The following is a 19,435-nucleotide window of genomic DNA, read 5'->3' as shown; positions in this document are numbered from 1 at the left end:
TCCGATCTCTCTCTCTCTCTCTCTCTCTCTCTCTCTCTCTCTCTCTCTCTCTCTCTCTCTCTCTCTCTCTCTCTCGGGGTGAGCGGGTGAAGGTAGATAGGTAGGTGGATACGCGGCTAGGTATGTCCCCCTTTCACTCCACGGGTAGATATAAACTCTTAACATCTCCGTTTGGTACAGCGCGGGCCTGCCAATCGGCGGCAAACGGGGGCGTGGTCGCATCCCAGCGAGGCCTCGCGTTTGGCCGAGGCACCGGGGTGGAACACTGTGGCACAGTGTTTTATTTCGCGTTTGCACGAAGCGTGGAGGGGACCGTTAGTTTCTGCCCTATCCCTCCCCCGGGGGTTTTCGTCTCTCCATCTCTCGTCACCCTCCCCCCGTCCCCGGATTCTCTCTCCTCTGCTCTCTTCCCCGCTGCCGTCGCCGTTGCCGCCGCCACCACCGCCGCCACCGCCGCCGCGGACTGCGGCCCCCTTGTGAGCTCCCACTTTGCTGCCGCCACCGCCGATACCGCCGCGCTACCGCCTCTCTGTCTATCCGCGCGCGCGCTACCTGAATCGACTCACCCGGGATGCTGCAATTGTTGACAATGCCGGCGAGCGTGAGGGAGTGAGAGGGGGCGAGAGTGTGTCGCGGGGTTCCGCGCGATTCCGCATTTCGGCCCCCGACAGCCGAACGAACGGGTGCCGCGGGTCCTCCGGTTCTATGACACTCCGGCGGTCGCCGCTAAACCGAAACCTTACGAGAGTGCGGGCGCGTGCGCGCGTTAACCGGGAACCGTATCTACCTACCCTTCTACATCTGCCTATCTCCGCTCTTGCCGCGAAAGGGTACGGTAAGCGTTGAATTTCACAATGTCTCGACGATGGTGCGCGTATTAGGTACCGTCGGCTCGTGACGCGATCGTGGCACACACAGTGTAGTTGAGCAGTATCGATTCCGCGCCGCCGCGAACGAATACACGGCAGAGAGGAGGTCGGTTGGTGCGCCGATCGCGCCCGGGGAAAGCCTCAGAATCGTCCTCTCCGGCATGGGGGCGAGCGTCGTCGAGTACGCGGCTTCGCGCCCGGTCCGAATCATCCGCGACGCGCGGTGATCGCCGTCATCGTTGTCATCATCATCATCATCATCATCATCATCATCATCATCATCATCATCATCATCGTCATCATTGTCGGGAGATATAATCGCCTCCCGGCGTCGCGAGTGCCGAGTTAACGTCAAGAAGTAACGGACGACATGTCGCTTCCCCGCGGCGTCGGCCTCGGCGTCGACGTGGGCCAACTGATGCAGCATCAACAGCAGCAGCAGCAGCATCACGTGCTGCCGGCCGCGTTCTTCCTACGCGCCAGTGCCGAGAGATATCAACGGACCCCCAAGTGCGCGCGCTGTCGTAATCACGGAGTCGTGTCCGCGCTCAAGGGGCACAAGCGTTATTGCCGATGGCGGGATTGCGTTTGTGCCAAGTGCACCCTCATCGCCGAGAGGCAACGCGTCATGGCTGCTCAGGTAAGATCCTGGGGGCGGCCGTCAAACGTTCGCGTGTCGCGAATCTATCGTTGCTCCGGTTCGAACGGAGGCATTCATGTTCAAAGCGTCCTGGAGAACTTGCGTGTTTAGAGAAAGGAGGATTATGTGTTGAATAATTTTTGAAGCGATCGTCATCGGGATTCTACTTGTAATTAGAGAAAAATTATCGACATAGGGATTGTATATTTGATATAACTTTCATGGGTTGAAATTGGGATGAATACGGTAAAGATTATCTTGCGCTGTTTATCATTATCACGAATAAATATAGAAACTGTCGTAGATGTTTGTAGCAACGCGTTAAATTATCGAGATTACATCGATCTAAATTAAAACGTAAGAAAAGTGTGATTGTCAACAAAAGATATCAAGATATACATGCTTCGACTTATAATTCTATTAGAACTCTATATTATTTAATGATTTTCATTGATACAATTTTTCCGCAAAAATGTGATTATTAAGAGATATAAAATATATGTAATGTTTATGTGTACATGTTAAGATAAAACATATCTCATTAAAGAATGAATGTCAACTAATATAATATTATTTCGAGATTTCGATATCATTATATCGTAACGAGTTGAAGAATTGTAGAATGAATTAAATTATCAATTATTTATCATTAATAGTAAAACTAAATTTACAAATTATATTTGCCGCTATTTAGTTCTTATCTATTAATATTCTTTTATTATATTTTTCTAGAGTGTGTAAAAAAGGGAGTTTGTAATTTTATAATTTGTTTCACTCTCTTCACAATCTCTTCTTCTCGTTTAAGTTTAAGTTATCATATTTTATACATATGTATAATATTATATATATATTATATGTATAATATGTATAATATTGCATTGTGTGTTTGTTTATATTGTTGTTTATTGAAGATAATCTTATTTGATATCTTTTTAAAAGCTGTGATTTTGAGAGTTTTCCGATTTAACACAAGCACGAATCAAGTTAGGGTAGTTCATAGATCAGATAAAATTACTAGCTCATGTAACGTTTCATCAGGGTTGTAATACTATACCTGAGATTTCGTTTCGAGCCCCCTTGGATCGACTTATATTTGGCCTGGTTCGATTTCACTCGAAATCTCTATTCTATTATCTATTAAGAATTCCTAATTTTTTTATATCCTTCGACTAGTAAAATTACATGTACATGATTGATTGTGATCCGTGTACGAATTTATGATGTATTACATAGAAAATAATATCGGTTTGCAATTACGAGATTCCAAGTCATATAATATTGTGACGATTCTCTTTAGAAATATGAAATGTCAATTACACGCGATATCATTTATTTAAATTAGCGTTTCCCGATTACAAAACCACTGTGCGGAGATAGGTCGTGGATTATATAATATCGGGAACTTGTTTATCTTTTAGCAGCAGTCCCTGTGGTTCGTCAAGAACGAGAATCAAAACGGGAGGCGAGCGAGTAGAGTGACATTTTTTAAAGTCGACTATCTGGCCGAGGTCAACGCACCAGAGATAAATCGCGAAACTTGCTCGCTCTAAAAACGAGCAGGGATATGAAAGGGGGCGAGATGACAATTCATGATCTCTTTTAACATCGGAACGACACGCGACCTTAAAAGAATCGCTCGCAAACTTTCTTCTTCCCTACATAGTTGAAAAAAAAAAAAAAAACGAAAAATCCTGACATAATCTTCCCTTGTCACAACCGGCCAACGGATTGTTCCAGGTCGCGCTCAGACGACAGCAGGCCCAGGAGGAGAGCGAGGCGCGCGAGTTGGGCCTGCAATTGCAATACAATACCGGCAGCTGCACCACTGCTCCCGTTCTACCGGCGGCCGCCGGCGCGACGCCAGCTGGTAGCCCGCCCCCGCACTCGGCGCACGTAGCGAGTCCGGCGGGCCTCGCGATACCCGCGGCAGCCGCGGCGGCCGCCGCCGCCGCCGCCGCGCACATCCAGACGCAGCTTCAGCATCAACCCGCCGAATGCGGCCTTCTGCCGAGGAAGAGGTCCACCCAGGACGAGTACCGGCAGCCCAAGGTCGAGAAGAGCGACGCCGTCGTCGGTGAGTGAACCGTACTTACTCCAGTTTTGATTACGAAAATTCTCTTTTCCATTTCAAAGTTGATCGTCGAAATTTTTCAATTATAATTACATACGATATTCAGTTTTAATATTTCGATGTATAAACGACGCAAAAACGGCGGAAACAGTCGTCGGCGGAGAAAGGGAGTCGTTGCGCGAGACCGCAAAAAAAGAAAGCGTATCGCTATTTAGCATGAGCGCGGGGCAATAAAACCGCGGGCAATATAATCGGCGGCACGCGACCAAGAAGCGGGCGCGCATGTGCGTTCGGCACACGCGTGACTTGCGTGACGGTGAGTGTGAGTGCCCATTAGGAGCGTGCGTACCACGCCTTTAAGTAGGCCAAGTGGCCGCCGGGGCCCGTAATGTTGTTAAGTAAATAATGGCCGCGAGCTCGCGGGGCCCTTATTATACCACTCGAGGCGAAAGTCTCGTACTCGTTAGTGGCAGCCTTTAATTCTTTATCGTTCGCTCGCTCGCTCGCTCGACCCTTCCGCTCTCCTTCCGCGGAAGGACTTCTTTTCCGACGACGGCTCATTCTCACCCTAATACGACCTAAGTGGAATGCACACGCGACCTGGCGTAAGCCCTCTCGTTTCTCTGATAAATGCGCACCTTGCCGGCATCGATTCTATTTTGCAAAATCGCTAGCTCGTTCGATACACATTAGTCTTAATATCTTACGTCTTTGATGACTCATTAGAATTATAGATGGATTGTAAATGGCATTTAACGTGTTAAATGTGCAACGAGAACATTTCCATCTACTCTTCGAAGTCAGTTTTTTTATCTTTCGGCCAGTATCAACTTTATAACAATGCGGCTGCAATCGATTATCGGTTTGTTACGACCACTTTATGTAGCACTTTTCTATCGTTCGCAATTGCATTTTATTGTTATCTCTGGCGGTGACGTCCGGCAAAAGATTGCCCTTCGTTGCGCTCTCGTATCGCGGATAGTTGCGATTGATAAAATCTATCTGTATCGTGACATCTCGTTACGCATGTCATTCTGGCTCGCGGCTCGCTTGCAACAAAAGTGCGTGAAACAATTCATTCAACTGCTCATACATTGCATTTTATCCGTTACATCTATCTTTTTCCGAACAAATCCTAAAGCGCGTTTGTTTAACGTTTTGTTGTAGATTCTGAGAAAAAAAGGACAGATATATTCATAAATAAATTATTAATAATAAGAAAGCGATGAAGAATATAAATTAATAAAAGTCAATGAATAATAATAAATAATAATCCAATTTAATATATGTCAAATCTTTTTTTTTTTTTAGAAAAATCGTGTTCAAGTTTTATAAAATATTCGTCTTTATATACGCGCATATTTTATTATTGTACGGAATTTTTATTTTATCCGGGCTTTCTGCGATATATTTTCTTCATTATATCTCTTAAAGGGGAAGAAAGAGGGATAGACAAGGAAAGCACAAGGTCTGATAGCGATCGTCGTACAGGCGAATTCGAAGCGTGCAAAAAAAGGCGAACGGTGTCGACAAAGAATATCAGGAGCAAACATTTTCTTCGAGGTGGAAATGCTTCTTTATAGAAACGCAGATTCTGTCGCCGATAGGAAAAAAGAGAAGATTGTGAGAGAAAGGACGTTCTTTAACTTCCAAAAGTAACCCAGAAGTAATTAAGAATTAATTGAAAGTGAAATTGATTCTCTCTCTATAAATGCGCGAATTTACTTTGTAAATCTCTCGAGTCCGATATCGACTTATAAATATCTGTAGAAAAATTTTCACTATAACATTCAGTGATTTAGAGAGTTGTGAATCATTTTATTTAAGACACGTGTTTCATCGTAGTATTATTTTTATTCACCGATGAATGATATTCGTTTGTCACAGTTTTTCATTTTTGATGTCAAATACGATATCGATGTGATTCGATATGAGTCGTGAATTTAATTTCTGCAAAAAAAAATCCGTTTAAAGAGAATTGATAGAAAAATGATCCATTCTCTTTCGCGTAAAGTGCGACAGTAGAGAATAATTTTTCACGTTATAATAAGTCCATCAGTCTCTTATCAAATTATTTCTACCAGTCTATCTTCTTTCCAACGCCGTAGAAATTTTAATCACCAATGCCGGTATGTATCTGTTGAAAACAGTAAAAACCGCGAAGAACGACGAAGACACTGTCCCATCACGAGAACGAGGGAACCCCTCGGGCGCACCTGGTTTCAATTACGATCCCAAGTGTACCTGCCTGCCTACGTTTTTGCGAAACGAGAGGGAGAGAATGTAAGATGTCTCTCCGGCCGATCTTCGAAACAGAGTGCTTACAGTAGTATATAGACGAGCCGGGGAGAATCTCCGGTCGAGAAGTTTAGCAGTAATTGAATTTCTCGGGCCAGTGCCTTCGACCGCGGGGGATTCTGGGTTGGTCGCTAGTATACGCACCCACATACACACAACTATATACACTCCCCATCTTTCTCTTTCTCTCTCTCTCTCTCTCCTTCTGGGTAGGTCGGAGAGATCACGAGGTTGCCCCTGCTACCAAGTGGGTGGGTGGCACTCTTGGTAGCGGAGAGAAACTCGGCGAGCCTCCATTATATCGCGAACGGGGAAAGAGATATCCACCTCTTTATACTTAATGTTAAGGGAACGGACACTCGCGCGACTTGGCAGAAAAGGAAAAAAAAGGGGATCTCCCTTTTCTTCGAACGCGCGGAGAAAACTTTCAACGAGGGGACTGCGGTTTCTTTATTATTCCGTTTCTTTTCTCGCAGGTTAACGTTACTTCTTCGTTTTGATAATTTTTATCGCCCTTGCGATACGGCGAAAATCCGTGGAATATTCACTTAATCTTGTTTGTTCAGAGATATTTCGCGCGATTCAAACGGAGCGCATTTATCTGACAGAGTTTTGAAAATTTATAATAATTGTCTGAAGTAGGAATGGGACATTTTTATATTATATTATATTTATTATGATTTTGAAAATTTCTTATTCTACGATATAGTGGCATAACAATAAAATATTCAAACAATATTGAAAAAGAATAAAATAAAGAAAAAAAATATTCAACAGTGACTTGTTTAATTGCGCACAGTATACAAATAATGTCCACAATAATTGATTGCTACGGACAGTGCTGAGTGTTATTTACGCTCGATCGTATCAACTGACTGAAGGATTAAAGTGGACGATCCGTGGATTTCGCGCAGCAAAGGGCGAAAACGTCGGCGCGGCGCAATCATTACAGTCGAAAAGGAGATGGATGTGGTCTTTCCGCTGAAATTCTCTTCGTGTGGAGAGGAGCCGGGAGGATATATATACCGCGGCGCGTCTTTGTAGGAATACGCGCAATGGCACACACGGACGTCTTTTGTACGTACGTGTGCGACACACCCTTTATCCCGTAAGGATCACTTGGTCGCTCCGTCTACCGGGGACCATTATCCGGCAGTTTCTCTGGCACTAGAGAGAGAGGGAGAGAGAAAGAGAGATAGAAGCTTCTTCGAGTGTCCAAGAAACTTTGTGAAAGACCAGTTCGCTTCCGTTCTTCGTCCTTCGCGGCTGCGGAGGACACCAGGAAATTATTTCGTTCCCGCTGTAATATGCTCCCGCTCGGATCATCCGCACTCGCGTGAACAAGCGACGCAAGAAAGAGTCCGATCGCATGACTAGAGATATCGAAAGCACCACCTGTCTGTCCACGTTTTGGAATTCAATCGCTCGTGTTGCGCCGTGTAGATCCGTTTAAAAAACGAAAAGAAAAGTCAAAGGAATCTTTTGCGAATCGAATCAGATATGCTGTCACAAAAATATAACGATTTACATGAATTAAAAGTAGAAATTGAATTGTAAAATTAAATTTAAAAAACAATAGATCTTGCTTTATTTTCATTGTAAAGTGAATCGATAGAATTTGTCGATTAAATTAGCTAGATAAAAACATATATAATCTTCTCGCTCTAACAATAAGAGTATTCAGTATTATTGTAAGATGCAGTAAAAGAGAGTTAGTAACGGCGAGAGCCGGTGCCGTTAATCGATCACGCATTACATCAGCTTGTGGTACACCGGAGTACATACCGCGCAGGAGAGAGAGAAGACTCGGCAAGACAAACACACGCACATGGATTTAAGTAATCAAATCCGAAGCCGGATAAGGCAGGATCGCGGCACGCTCGCACGGCTACTTATGCTCTTACGACGTGCCTGGCAACATTGTTTGCAAAGAGTCAGCGGGACTTCGGGGAACACAAACGCGGACAGATAGGTAAGGCCTGTGGCCCGACCTTACCTATTTGCATAGGTGTACCCGCCTCTTCGGGGTCGAATGCATGTACACGTGCAACGCCGCCGAAGGAGCACGTCTCTAAGAGTGTTTGAACAAAACTTCTGCCAGCCAACGTTCTCCGACTACGCGTTTTCCTCTCCTTCCCCCCCTTCTTCGTCGCTCTCCCGCCCGTATATGCGATTCCCCCAGGATCTTGCGGGCCTTGGCAGCTCGATCTCTGTTGATCGATACGAGATCCGCGGGAATGTCGCTAAATACCATCTTGCGAAGACGTGATTTCAATGCCGGTAACTCGGCGTGAATGCAAAGCGAGTGAGAGAGCTGATCCTCTCCACATACGAAATGATATGGAGATGCGTCGCGGCTGTGAAGTTGTTGCTCACCGTTTCGAAATGTTTGAAAATTTAGGTATGAGGATGCCGGGGGGAAAAAAGGTCTTAAAAGCCTATTGTAACAGCGCGTATATGTATAGGAATAATTGAACGCGTTCTATGACAGCAACTGACTGCCGTATTTCAGATATTCTTTCTCTCGTATATATTTCTTCGTGAATTTTTTCCTCTTTAATTCAACCTTCTAAAAAGCTCGCGCTCGCTAAAAATTCGAAAGTATTCTCATATCGCGCATACAACACCACGGTTGGCTCGGTGCAACCTAGTTTCGACGAAGACCGGTTGAAATAATCTTCGGAAGCCGTATCTTTCGCCCTCTCGAAAAGAAAAAGAGCGGTGGAGAAATCAGACACTTAACGGCGGCAGAGGCTTCAGCTCTTCTGCTACTTCCGCGAGCACGAAAGGACCATTCGATCCAGTTGACTTAATTAATTTGACAGAGGGATGTATACGTTCAATTATTCAATCGGCGTAAAAAAGCATTTGTATATTTTATATTTTTTTAGTGATTGATTTTTTTTTATTACTATTATATTACATCTGCAATGAAAAGAAGTCGTAATGAAGATTCTGTAACGATATTTCAAACTTATTTTTTTTAATTAATAAAGAAAAATTGTAAAGGAAAATTTACACGATGAAAAAATTAAAAAATAAAGCGAACTCTTAATCGAATAATAAAAAAAAAAAAAAAAATTGTATAAATGCAGCTCAGAGTCGATCGCGAGACAAATCTTTCTCGGCCACGCGACAACATGGCGGTCCAGCCTCGCATACGTAACGCATTGGCGAACATCCAGCCGAGCGTGAAAGCCATCGTTGTAGAACCGGCACGGCGGGTAGGAAGGAAAAACTAACGATCACGTTATATTCCTCGAGAAATAAAAAGAAGCGAGAGACGCGACGCGCGGAAGGACGAACTCTCGAAGGAACCCCTGTGGGGCAGGGGAATGGAAGCGCGACAGAACGGGAAGGGTGAATCGCACCCCCTCCCTCTCTGCCGTCGAGAAAGCCCAAGTTGGAGAGAGAGAGAGAGAGAGAGAGAGAGAGAGAGAGAGAGAGAGCTCTGGCAAACGTTTACGAAGCATAAACGCCAAAACAAAAGGCGGCTGGGCGCGAAACAATTAAAAACGTTACGCCCGATCGCTCTCCAACGTTCTCCTCTTCTCTATCCTCGGTTTTTTCTTTCTTTCTCCTTCTTTTTCTGCCTCCTATCTTTCTCCTCTCTTTCTCTCTTTTTCTCTCACCCTATCCATCATGCACCCTGTAGTATATGTACACACAACCATCCATCCCGTATTCACCCCTTTCACCACGCACACAACGAAAAAACACACGGACGCTGTAGAGCGGTGCTCCCACGCACACACATATATTCAGACACACGGGACCACACATACACGTGTACATATATGTATATATAGGCTTGGAAATAAAAGGGAATCGCGACGATTTAATGACTGATCGCGCGGGCTGTTGCTCGCTGTGTTGCTGTCGCCGCAAGCTGAAGGGCTCTCTTCCTCCCCCGCCCATCTCTCGTTCCTGCTTCGCTCTCTCTTTCTCTCTCTCTCTCTCTCTCTCTCTCTCTCTCTCTCTCTCTCTCTGTCACTTGGTACCCGATAAGGAACTTGCCTTTTCTTCGAGTTCTCGCACACCGCGGCCTCCCGAATCAATTATGTCATTTCTAGCGCAGCAGATCGGGCGCTGCTATTTTCCGGGCGTATCGATACGTAATAATGAGAGTCTTTTCTTGTTGCTCAGATCCCGTTTCCGGGCTTGAGTCTACAAACTGCTGCTGCTGCTGCTGCTGCAGGGCATGTATATCGCGGTATCCTACTAACTATGCGATTCTTTCTCTTTCTTTCTCCGACTACTGTGCTTCCCTTCTTCCAAGTCTCGTTATTTCATAAATTAATTGACGTCTTGTATGAAGACACATGATTGGTTTTTGAAATAATTAATTTCAGCCTGAATTCTTTATTCGTTCAGGTTAATAAATACCAAGGTTCAGTATACTGCATATATTTAAGATATACAGATAAATAAATATAAAAGTAAGTTCGCGATAGCTATATTTTTCCTTATATATATAATTTTTTCATATACATAAATAACTATGATTTGATTCGCCTTTTAAAAATTCTTTTTTAGATTTGATTCAAATTTAAATACATCTTCTTTCTATATGTATAATATACATATAAATTTTAGTGCCTCGCTCGATAAATGTTAAATCGCTAGCAGGATTTCAGTTTATAATAGGAAAACTTTCGGCGTAAATTATCTCCAGCTGTAATTTAATAGATCCCTTCCCGAAATTAACATCATTTACAAAGGCCGTTTATCAATCGCATGCGCGGTCAAAGAAAGAGAAAGCGTTTCCGAGTTTCGCGTACACACTTCAGTTACTTTACGGTCTTACGAACAATAGAAACTGATAATTCACTCAGTCACCGGCTCCCTCGCATATTCTCGGGGGTCCAGAACTGGCAAACTCATACTGTTACAGGGTTACGTTCAAAGAAAAGTGACAGAGGGCTAACTAAATAAGTTTATCTTTGCGACATATGATACATAATCGCGATCAAATGCGTCGATACCTTTTTAATAAAAGAATATAATTAAATTTTTCTAAAGAAGAACCGTCCATCGTCATTCATATTTCAACCTTGTTCCAAACTTTTAGTTCTCCTCCTTTGTAGCTGAAAGATAATGATGAACGGGGTACGATACTCCGTTTTCCTCGACGAGCGATTTTATATAGCGCTCCAAAGTGGAATTACTGTAGAGAGGTATCCTTACAGAATCTTGAATCGTCTCTCTGCCCAGAAGCAAGGAGACGACGGGTTATGTATCGAGGAACGCGAGCGAGAGCAGCGCGGGCTCGTTTCGCCTAAGCCTAATTTATAGGGATGTTTCGTGTCCTCCACAGTTGCCCCGCCAGGCTCTGTGTCCTATTACTCCTATTCTCTATTATGCGCCGCCGTAGGCCGCCGGGAGCCTCTCCCGATATCTATGTGCCATTCTAAATTATTCGGTATTGTCCTCGCATGATTCCATTGTCCGCGTCTGTCTCCACCGTGCGCTGATACGCCACGCCGCCGCAGGTTAGGGCGTAGACCTACAACAACACCCGCCGTCGCCGTCCGGGTTGTGTGCGCGTGTATCTGCTTCGAGTGCGCGTCTTGTCATCGCGTCGCGGTCAAGAGAGAGATCCGCGCACTCTCGTATGTACATCGTCGAACATGTCTAATTAATCGCCGCCACCGATCTCGCCGGCGTATATAAGAATGTGCAGGACCGTCTGTCAATGACGGCCGCGTGATCGGTGATCACGAATGATGGTAATCGTCGATCGTCTGCCAAAGGCTACTGTGTTTAAGGATAATAGATAAGTTTTCTAGACATTGTACATGTTATTGTGTTAACAGCGATAGTCTCTGCGGTGGCTAATGAGATTCGAAGACTCGGTCGAAGAAGAGAATGAGTTTGAATGATGTCGGATGTACCGTGATTATAATAACAATTGAGCTTGGAATAAATTAATATCGAATTATCAATTATATTTAATTCTTGACATTGTCATTTTTTTAAGCAACGAGTAATTTTAACGGCATTCCAAAAAAAAGTTTAGAAGAATTTTGTTTCGTATTTAAAGATAAATATATATGATGAAATCGACATTTTTATTTAACGAAAGACTCGAGTGTCGATATAATGACATTTCTCGATATTTACACTATTCGATTTAACGTCGACGTTTCTTCGCCAAGTTGTGGATGAGTACGTATCTGGCGTTTCTCTCTTCTTCACGGCGCACAAAACGAGTTTTATTAACTTCCCCGCGTCTCAAAATACACGCTAGGTATATATATATACACACGATCGCCCCGCGTCGAAAGACACCCAAGAGAAGTTAGATCTCTCATTCGCATGTGTGTGTGTATGTGTTTGCTGGGGACGAGAGAGATTACAATAAATTGCACACGCACCCTTCTCGAAATTCAAGACAAGTACCGGGAGAAAAAGGAAAGAAGGAGGGGAAAGAAAAAGATTCCTGTTCGCGATACTGTGTTCTCTATTGCCACCGCGTTGCTTTGCCTCGCCCAGAAGGGCGGTTTTTTTTTTTTTTTTTTTTTCTTTTCTTTCACAACGCGTGTTCTCGTTTTTCTTTTCCGCCATTGATTAGACGGGCACTTTCGAGAAGGACACTGACAGCTTCGAAACATATCGCACGCGATATTTTTTAAAATTTTATTATTACATTATTATTTCCTTCATCCGTCAATTAGATATATTTTGCAACTCAAGAACTAGTATACACATACATGTCCGATGTTTCGGAATAGTAAATAGGGAGGGAACCGCCGAGGACTCTCGAGTTACTCCATACACGACATTTCTAAAGTACACGCTAAAGGATAACCCTCGTTTGAAGTTGCGTTTAAAAGAGATCGGGCATAAATCACCCGTAATTTTCGCTGTCATTGTTGAGCCACGATATACACAGGATCGTAACAGTATTTGCACCGGGCGTCATCTGAGACACCCTCGTGTACATTCGAGGAACGCAGCACGGACACTTGACACCCTCAAGGACCCGGTACAGACATGCACTTCGTTACGCCGCCACGGGACTTTATGAAGGTATAGGGATATATGAATTTCAGCGTCATATGCGAGAGAAAGAGAGAGAGAGAACATCGTGTGGCACGCACGAAGAGAGCCGGAGGGGTTAATAGAGCCCCTCCCAGGGGGGAGGGGAGATCTCCCTGCGAGAGAATGATATTTTAATAACCGCGGGTAATATCTACCGGGTATAAGTGTGCGCGACACTTATATACAAACGCTTTAAGGCATGTCGGGGGAGAGGTTTGAGAGTCCTCTCTCTCTCTCTCTTTCTCTCTCGGTGCGCCAGCAGCTACATTAACACCGGCCCTCGATATTGCATTCCTTTCCTTTGACGTCGGCCGGATGTCAATTATTAATGTTATTATCTGGAATCCCGACGGAAGGGCAGGGGGAGGGAAGGGGAGGTTGTATCCTGCTGCGGAATTTTTCCCTCGACATCGACAGCGCGAAGAGGAACCCGTTCGTGCCCGATATTATCTCGATTCATTTAACCCCGCTCGACACATCGTCGGATCGAACATTGATTAACGGCACAATTAATGAAAACTGTAAAATAAGCGCGCTTTATAATCGCGTAGCGCGGAATTTTGCCAGTGAAGAGGAGGATGTTATCAAAATATCTGTAGAAATATTATGATCATTCACCGAGATATCATAGAATCTGAGATCAAGTCCGAGCGAATCAAAAACGTATAGATTAAAATGTGTATCCGTAAAGGAAAATGAAATAATTGCTATTATACTAATCGATAAAATCGCATCGTATTCATCGGCCCGTATCGCGTTCGAGGAACGTAATTCACCGTACGGAGAAATCGCGGTTAAGCGCACGCTAAAGAGTCCCGCGTGCTTGAACGGCACGAGCGAAGGGGCGCTCGAATAAGAGGGAGGGTCGATAAGGGGGTAAGGAGACGGGGATGAGGGGGAGACGAAAGCCCCCGAGGAAGCCGTTCGCGTATAAGCCGGCAGGCTCCTCTCTGGCTACATATATTTCCCCGATTATCAATCTCTCTCCTCTCCTCCTCTCTCCCTCGCTAATAAACGGACGGTTAAACTTTTTAACGAGCGGTCAGAGACTTGCACCACGCGGGGATTCTTTCACGCATTGCCGATGGCGATCGTGTATGCGCGTGTGTACACTCGAATGCTACAACTCTCTCGAGAGGCGTGTGCCTCTCGAAAAAGCGTGCCCTGCTTTACTTTTCACCGGAGTAAAGCGCTGGAGAGAAAAAGAGGGAGACTCTCTTTACGTTTGCGCGACCTCCCTCAATTATTCTCCGAATATAATCTCGATTGGCGAAAAAACTTTGGGGAAATCGCGATACCCCTTGGATTTCTTTGCTTGCTAAAGATACGTAAGATTGTAAGAAGCAGTGCGGTGGTTTTTTTTTCAGGATCGAGGCGGTCCAGGATCTCCGAGAGCACGACGGCAACGATCCTGTCGACCAGCGATATCGGTAACGAGGACGATCGTGATTCCGACTCTGGTGGCGAGCTGCGAGCCGATCATTCATTAGGTACACAGATCATTAATATATATATAATACGTTGTCTGAGAATATGTTTCTCATCCCCTTTCTTCAATATGAAACAATAATCTTATATATCTTTGTCTCTCGTAAGATCAAGCAAAAAATAAAAAATTCTCTTTTTGTATCATCATTCATTATATGACAAGCGAGGATGTAGAAATTACAATTAAATTTAATTGTAATTTATCTGCCTATATAATGTGCAATAAAATATAAACTTGCTATAACAAATTAGGTATATCATATTAAAAAAAATATATTAGAATATTAATATCTAATAAAAAAAAACATTATACTTAACCGTTCTGTTTCTTTCCGTCTGACTACTAGAAGATCGCAGCAATTAACGTCGGTATTCCAATTATCCCCCACGTTACAATTGACTTCGAGGTCCCCTTGCTCGCACTTCATGTTCTCGCACGTCGATAAGCCGCTGACGTTCCCCGCATAAAGTTCTCCCGCGAAGTGGCGAATGTTACAGTGGTGTCGACTTCGTCGGGGATACCGGAATCCGGCGAGGCGATGCTGAGGAAACGGACCAGCAGCCTCAACGACTCCGAGGACGGCAGCCCCGAGCCGGCGGGCTCGCAGAGCCCGACGCACACTCCGCCGTTGACGCCGGCCTTGACGCCGCAGAGGGAGGACACTCCAGCGCCGGAGAACCTCAGCCTACGCAAGAGCGGCAGCCCCCTGCAGCAGACGCAGCAGACCTCCATACAACCGGTGGATCTGGTACAGCCTAGGCCCAGTGGGGACTGCTTAGCGGGGGCGCTACCCCCTTTAGCTGTAAGTTTTTCTGACGACTCTTATCGTGGATTCATGATTCGCAAAATGAAAATTGCATGATGCTTTACCGAGTGTAAAATGATCCATCAGGGAGGAATATTTTAGCTTTATAGTTAGAATTAATAGTACAGTCATCAGAGATAAATAACGAGTTAAGGTTTGTATACATATCTTGAAATCATTATCACATTAAATTGCAGTAAACAAAGTTCTCTTTACTAAAGGAAAACGCACGATATATTTACTTGCATCGCATAACATTAAATAGAGGAGAAAGGAGTTTTTTTTAATTTCGATATAAATAATAGTAAAATAAGGAAGAGAGACTAATAAAAGCCAGATAAAAATGCAAATAAAAAATTTCTAATGAATCTTAGGCGCTATTTAATTAATTAAAATTAAACGGTTCGGTCTCTTGTGACATAAATTGTTCTTTATTCTCTTATTCTCTTTATTATCTTAATTACTATTTAATTACTTATACTATTACATTATTAATTACCAATTAAGATGAATTAATTTTAATCAATAACTAGCGCCTAAGATTTATTAAAAAGTTTTTTTATTTCGCGATTGAGGCTCTTATTAGTCCTCTTTTTTATTATTATTTTTTTATCTTTTTGCAAGGCGAAGCCGCGAGATCCGATTCACACGCAACAATTCACGAACTCGTTCGTTCTCGTTCGATCGCAGGCCGCGGCGACGGTGCACTTTCCTCCGTACGCGCCTCTCTACGGACCGACGGCGAGCCCGCTGGCGTATTGCACGCCGGCATTGTATCAGCATCAGCACCACCATCACATACCCGAACCGCGAGAGATTCAGATGCAGATGCAGATGCAGAATCTCCAGCAGACCTGTGGGTTGCAGCTCCAGCAACAGCAGCAACAACAGCAACAGCAGCAGCAACGTTCCCCGGTAGACGTTCTGCTGCGCGTGTTCCCTGGAAGACGCCGCGCCGACGTCGAAGCGCTTCTTCATCGTTGCAAAGGTAGGATCTTTCAGTTTCTTTTGGAGCTTCTTCGATCAGCGAGAAGCTTTTCGAATAATTATACACGGCGCAAAAATTAGTTTTAAAAACGCGATTTTTTTTCTTTTAAACCCTTAAAGAAAATTTCTACCTGTTGTTTAAAATCGAATTTACATTCTGATTATTTTCTTTGCGAGAATATAATTATATTTAATTGCTCAAAAAGCTGCGTGTAAATTTAATACGCACGTTTACGACAAAACTCACAAGATGATGTTCATTACTTCATTTCCTCATAGTCTTTTTTAAATAAACAATTATAACTTTATCAATACACGAGCTGCAAATTTCTTTGTTCAAATAAATTACGAGATCCTTACGTCACTTAATACGGCGTAGCGCGTGCCTTTGTCATAATTCTCTCCCCTCTTTGCGATGACGTTGATGATGACCTCGTCGTAATCATCATTTAATTTCGACAACGACAACGATAACGAGATCGCGGTCAGAGACAAAAGAGAATCTGGCTGTTTGTCGGCAGGCGACGTGGTGTCCGCCATGGAGGTGCTGGTCTGCGAGGACAGCCTGCAGCCCAAGTCGGCGTTCTCGCCCCTGGCGGGCGCTCTGGCCTCGGCCGCCGCGGCCTCCGCCGCGTCCGTCTCGGCGTACGCAAGCCGGGCCGCGTACTGCACCACCCCGATCCCGTCGACGCGGCACCGCTTCCTGGCCGCGCCTTACACCGGCACGGGTTACCTGCCCACGGTCATCAAGCCGCCTAACCAGAGCCTGCACGCCAACGGCACCGCCGGCGATGCCTATCGGGAGACCAGTCCCGACGACGCCAGCGACAAGACCAGCTACTCCGAGTGACCGGACGAAGGCCATGCCGTCGTCTGGTCATATCCCCCGATGGTCCCATGACTTGGGACGATGTCGCGTGTTCCTGCGCGAAGAGAGAGCCTTTCCTCATCGACGCGATCTCTTCTCTTCTCAGCTGTCATCGCATCGCGCGCGCGTGACCAAGAGATATTTATTATTGAAAATCCTGTAATCGCGACGACAATAACGCGATCGTGAAAAAAATGTCGAGAGTTATTGATCGATCGGATTATTATCACACTGGCGGAATCGACAATCCTCCTCATCGAGAAGCCAACTGCTTGAAAAGATCGATCGGCGAGTCTTCCAGCATCTCCTAGCGAACGATTTTCGAATGTTTCGAGGATAATGTGAGTCCACGTGATTTGGTCTCCGAATATGCAGGATAGACGAGAGAACGGAATATAAATATATGCTACGAGAGAGATTCTTTTTCGATTCTTTGGACTGGACATCGTTTTTAAATCATCTTTACACACGGCGGATAAATTTAGTGACTGGCCGTCCTTTCGCTAGCTAAGGATATACGTAATTTCGATGGTTAGCAAAATACATATGTGTGGCGAAGGGAAGTTTTACTCCGAAAAAGAAAAACTATGACATTAAGAGATCGAGATAAGATATCGAGAAGAAACTATAGATTCGAAGAATCGGATCCACTCATTATCGACGCTTGCGAGCAAATATGTAAGTCAGATGACAAATGATCGCAATGAAGCTGTTCCAGTAGACAATAAATGAATAAATATCGTCGCTTTTTGCATCTCTGCGAGGGCGCCGAGGGGGCGTCGAGGATGTAGCAGCGAGGGTGTCTGACAATCCGTTTTAATATCCATACACGTATACATTTCTCTACGCGCGGAAAAGATATGCTCGGATTAATCAGATATCTCCGCGTTAAAAATATATATCTCCGCGCCGATCGTTGAATTCTTATACACGAGACGATCTTCGATGCGAGGAAAGAAGCGCCGGAGGATAAAAGGATCCGCGCACAGCCGCGATTCATCTCCAGAGTATATACTTTATACATGTGTAGATAAAGACTAATATAGACAGAGATATGTGTGTGTGTATGTAGGTAACAAGTTCTCGAGACGAGTATATCAGTCAAACTGAAGAGGAAGGGGTGAGTCTGTAAATACAACGTCTATATAGCTAATTTTATCTTGCATTAATCACGAGATTTGCCGGAATATGTTAAACGCGCGTACATTACAACACGTAATATACATGTAAGTGTTTGCCTGTAAGTAAATAACGCCTGCAAGATATTTAGATTTTAGCCGCTAGCGGAACCGGAAGCATCGTTTTACCGTAGTTACCACAAAATGACATGTTACTCGAAAAAAATGTATAGACACCGAAGATACATCCAATAAATAAGATATTGATACTCCATATACGTCTCCGCTCGCATTCGCGCCCCATTTTTTTTATTAAATTAATTTAAAATTATTTTAAAATTACTTAAATTATTTTAAAATTAATTTTCTATACGATATAAATTTTATTCCTATAAAAATTTTTTTTTAATTTGAAGAATAGCGAGTTATAAATGTGGATGTGCAAAAATATCTTTCGATAAACGACGCGCTAATTTATTTTTCGCTTCTCATTAATCTATATTCGCATACAGATACCTGATGACTTGACTTTTTTCACATTTTGTCTCTCTTTCTATATGATTAATAAATTTAAAACTATTTGCATAATTATTCAAATGCTTGCGAAAATCGCGCTTAAAGTATTAATACTTCTCACAGGTTTCGTAATTCATACATAGTCTGTCTGCAAACGCAAAACGCGTATTCGTTGCGGCAGAAAAGAGATGCGGAACACGTGTCTTTTCCAGATGCGAGAGATAAAGAACGAGGACTGATTTTTCACGAAAGACAGGTCTTCCGGCTGAATGAAAATTTCACAGCGACCTTCGAGCCAACCAAAGGAAAAGGTATCGGATGACGAGCGCCGTTCGCAGGTGAAGAAATGGGATACGCGACGTATCGTCGAATTCCCGAAATCGTTTCATGGTCGATCGATCTCAAATCGCGCTGCACCATTTCCAATAAATCGATCCCGGTCCAATGTGCGAGTAGTCAATTCTGCCGCTCAATTTACGCTGATACAGTCGCAGAGAGAGAGAAAATTTCCCACACTTGTATACATCCTCTTCGATGTATTTTCGAGGAATTTTTTTAGACAATTCCATATCTCTATTTTAAATTGTATGTCATATTTTTTCTTACATTATTATTATATAACTATATAAAAACAAATTAAAGTTCAAGTTGCAATTATAGTACAAAATAATCTATTGTGCGTTTTGTTTCAAACTTAATATATTTAACTGTATGAACTACTTTAAACATT

The 19,435-nt window shown here is 43.8% G+C and overlaps 1 protein-coding gene across 2 annotated transcripts; it reads left to right on the top strand.

The window, feature by feature from the left end:
* The first annotated feature begins 487 nt into the window (after window positions 1-487).
* On the top strand, window positions 488-18,489 carry Dmrt99b (doublesex-Mab related 99B). Of its 2 annotated transcripts, none has more exons than XM_083043586.1 (6): window positions 488-1,509; window positions 3,247-3,583; window positions 14,290-14,412; window positions 14,909-15,213; window positions 15,907-16,204; window positions 16,725-18,489. In XM_083043586.1, the coding sequence occupies exons 1-6, from the start codon at window positions 1,240-1,242 to the stop codon at window positions 17,051-17,053; spliced, it is 1,662 nt and encodes a 553-aa protein (XP_082899712.1). In that variant the 5' UTR covers window positions 488-1,239; the 3' UTR covers window positions 17,054-18,489. The 2 variants fall into 2 exon arrangements, with proteins under 2 accessions (XP_082899712.1, XP_082899711.1); XM_083043585.1 differs by having other exon boundaries at window positions 15,841-16,204.
* The last annotated feature ends 946 nt before the right edge of the window (window positions 18,490-19,435 follow it).

Source organism: Prenolepis imparis, unplaced genomic scaffold (assembly GCF_030444845.1).
Source record: "Prenolepis imparis isolate NDT839.2.m4 unplaced genomic scaffold, iyPreImpa1.0 SCAF_8, whole genome shotgun sequence".
NCBI lineage: Eukaryota > Metazoa > Arthropoda > Insecta > Hymenoptera > Formicidae > Prenolepis > Prenolepis imparis.
The sequence above is the reverse complement of the archived record's forward strand: the minus strand, read 5'-3'. Positions and strand labels throughout refer to the sequence as shown.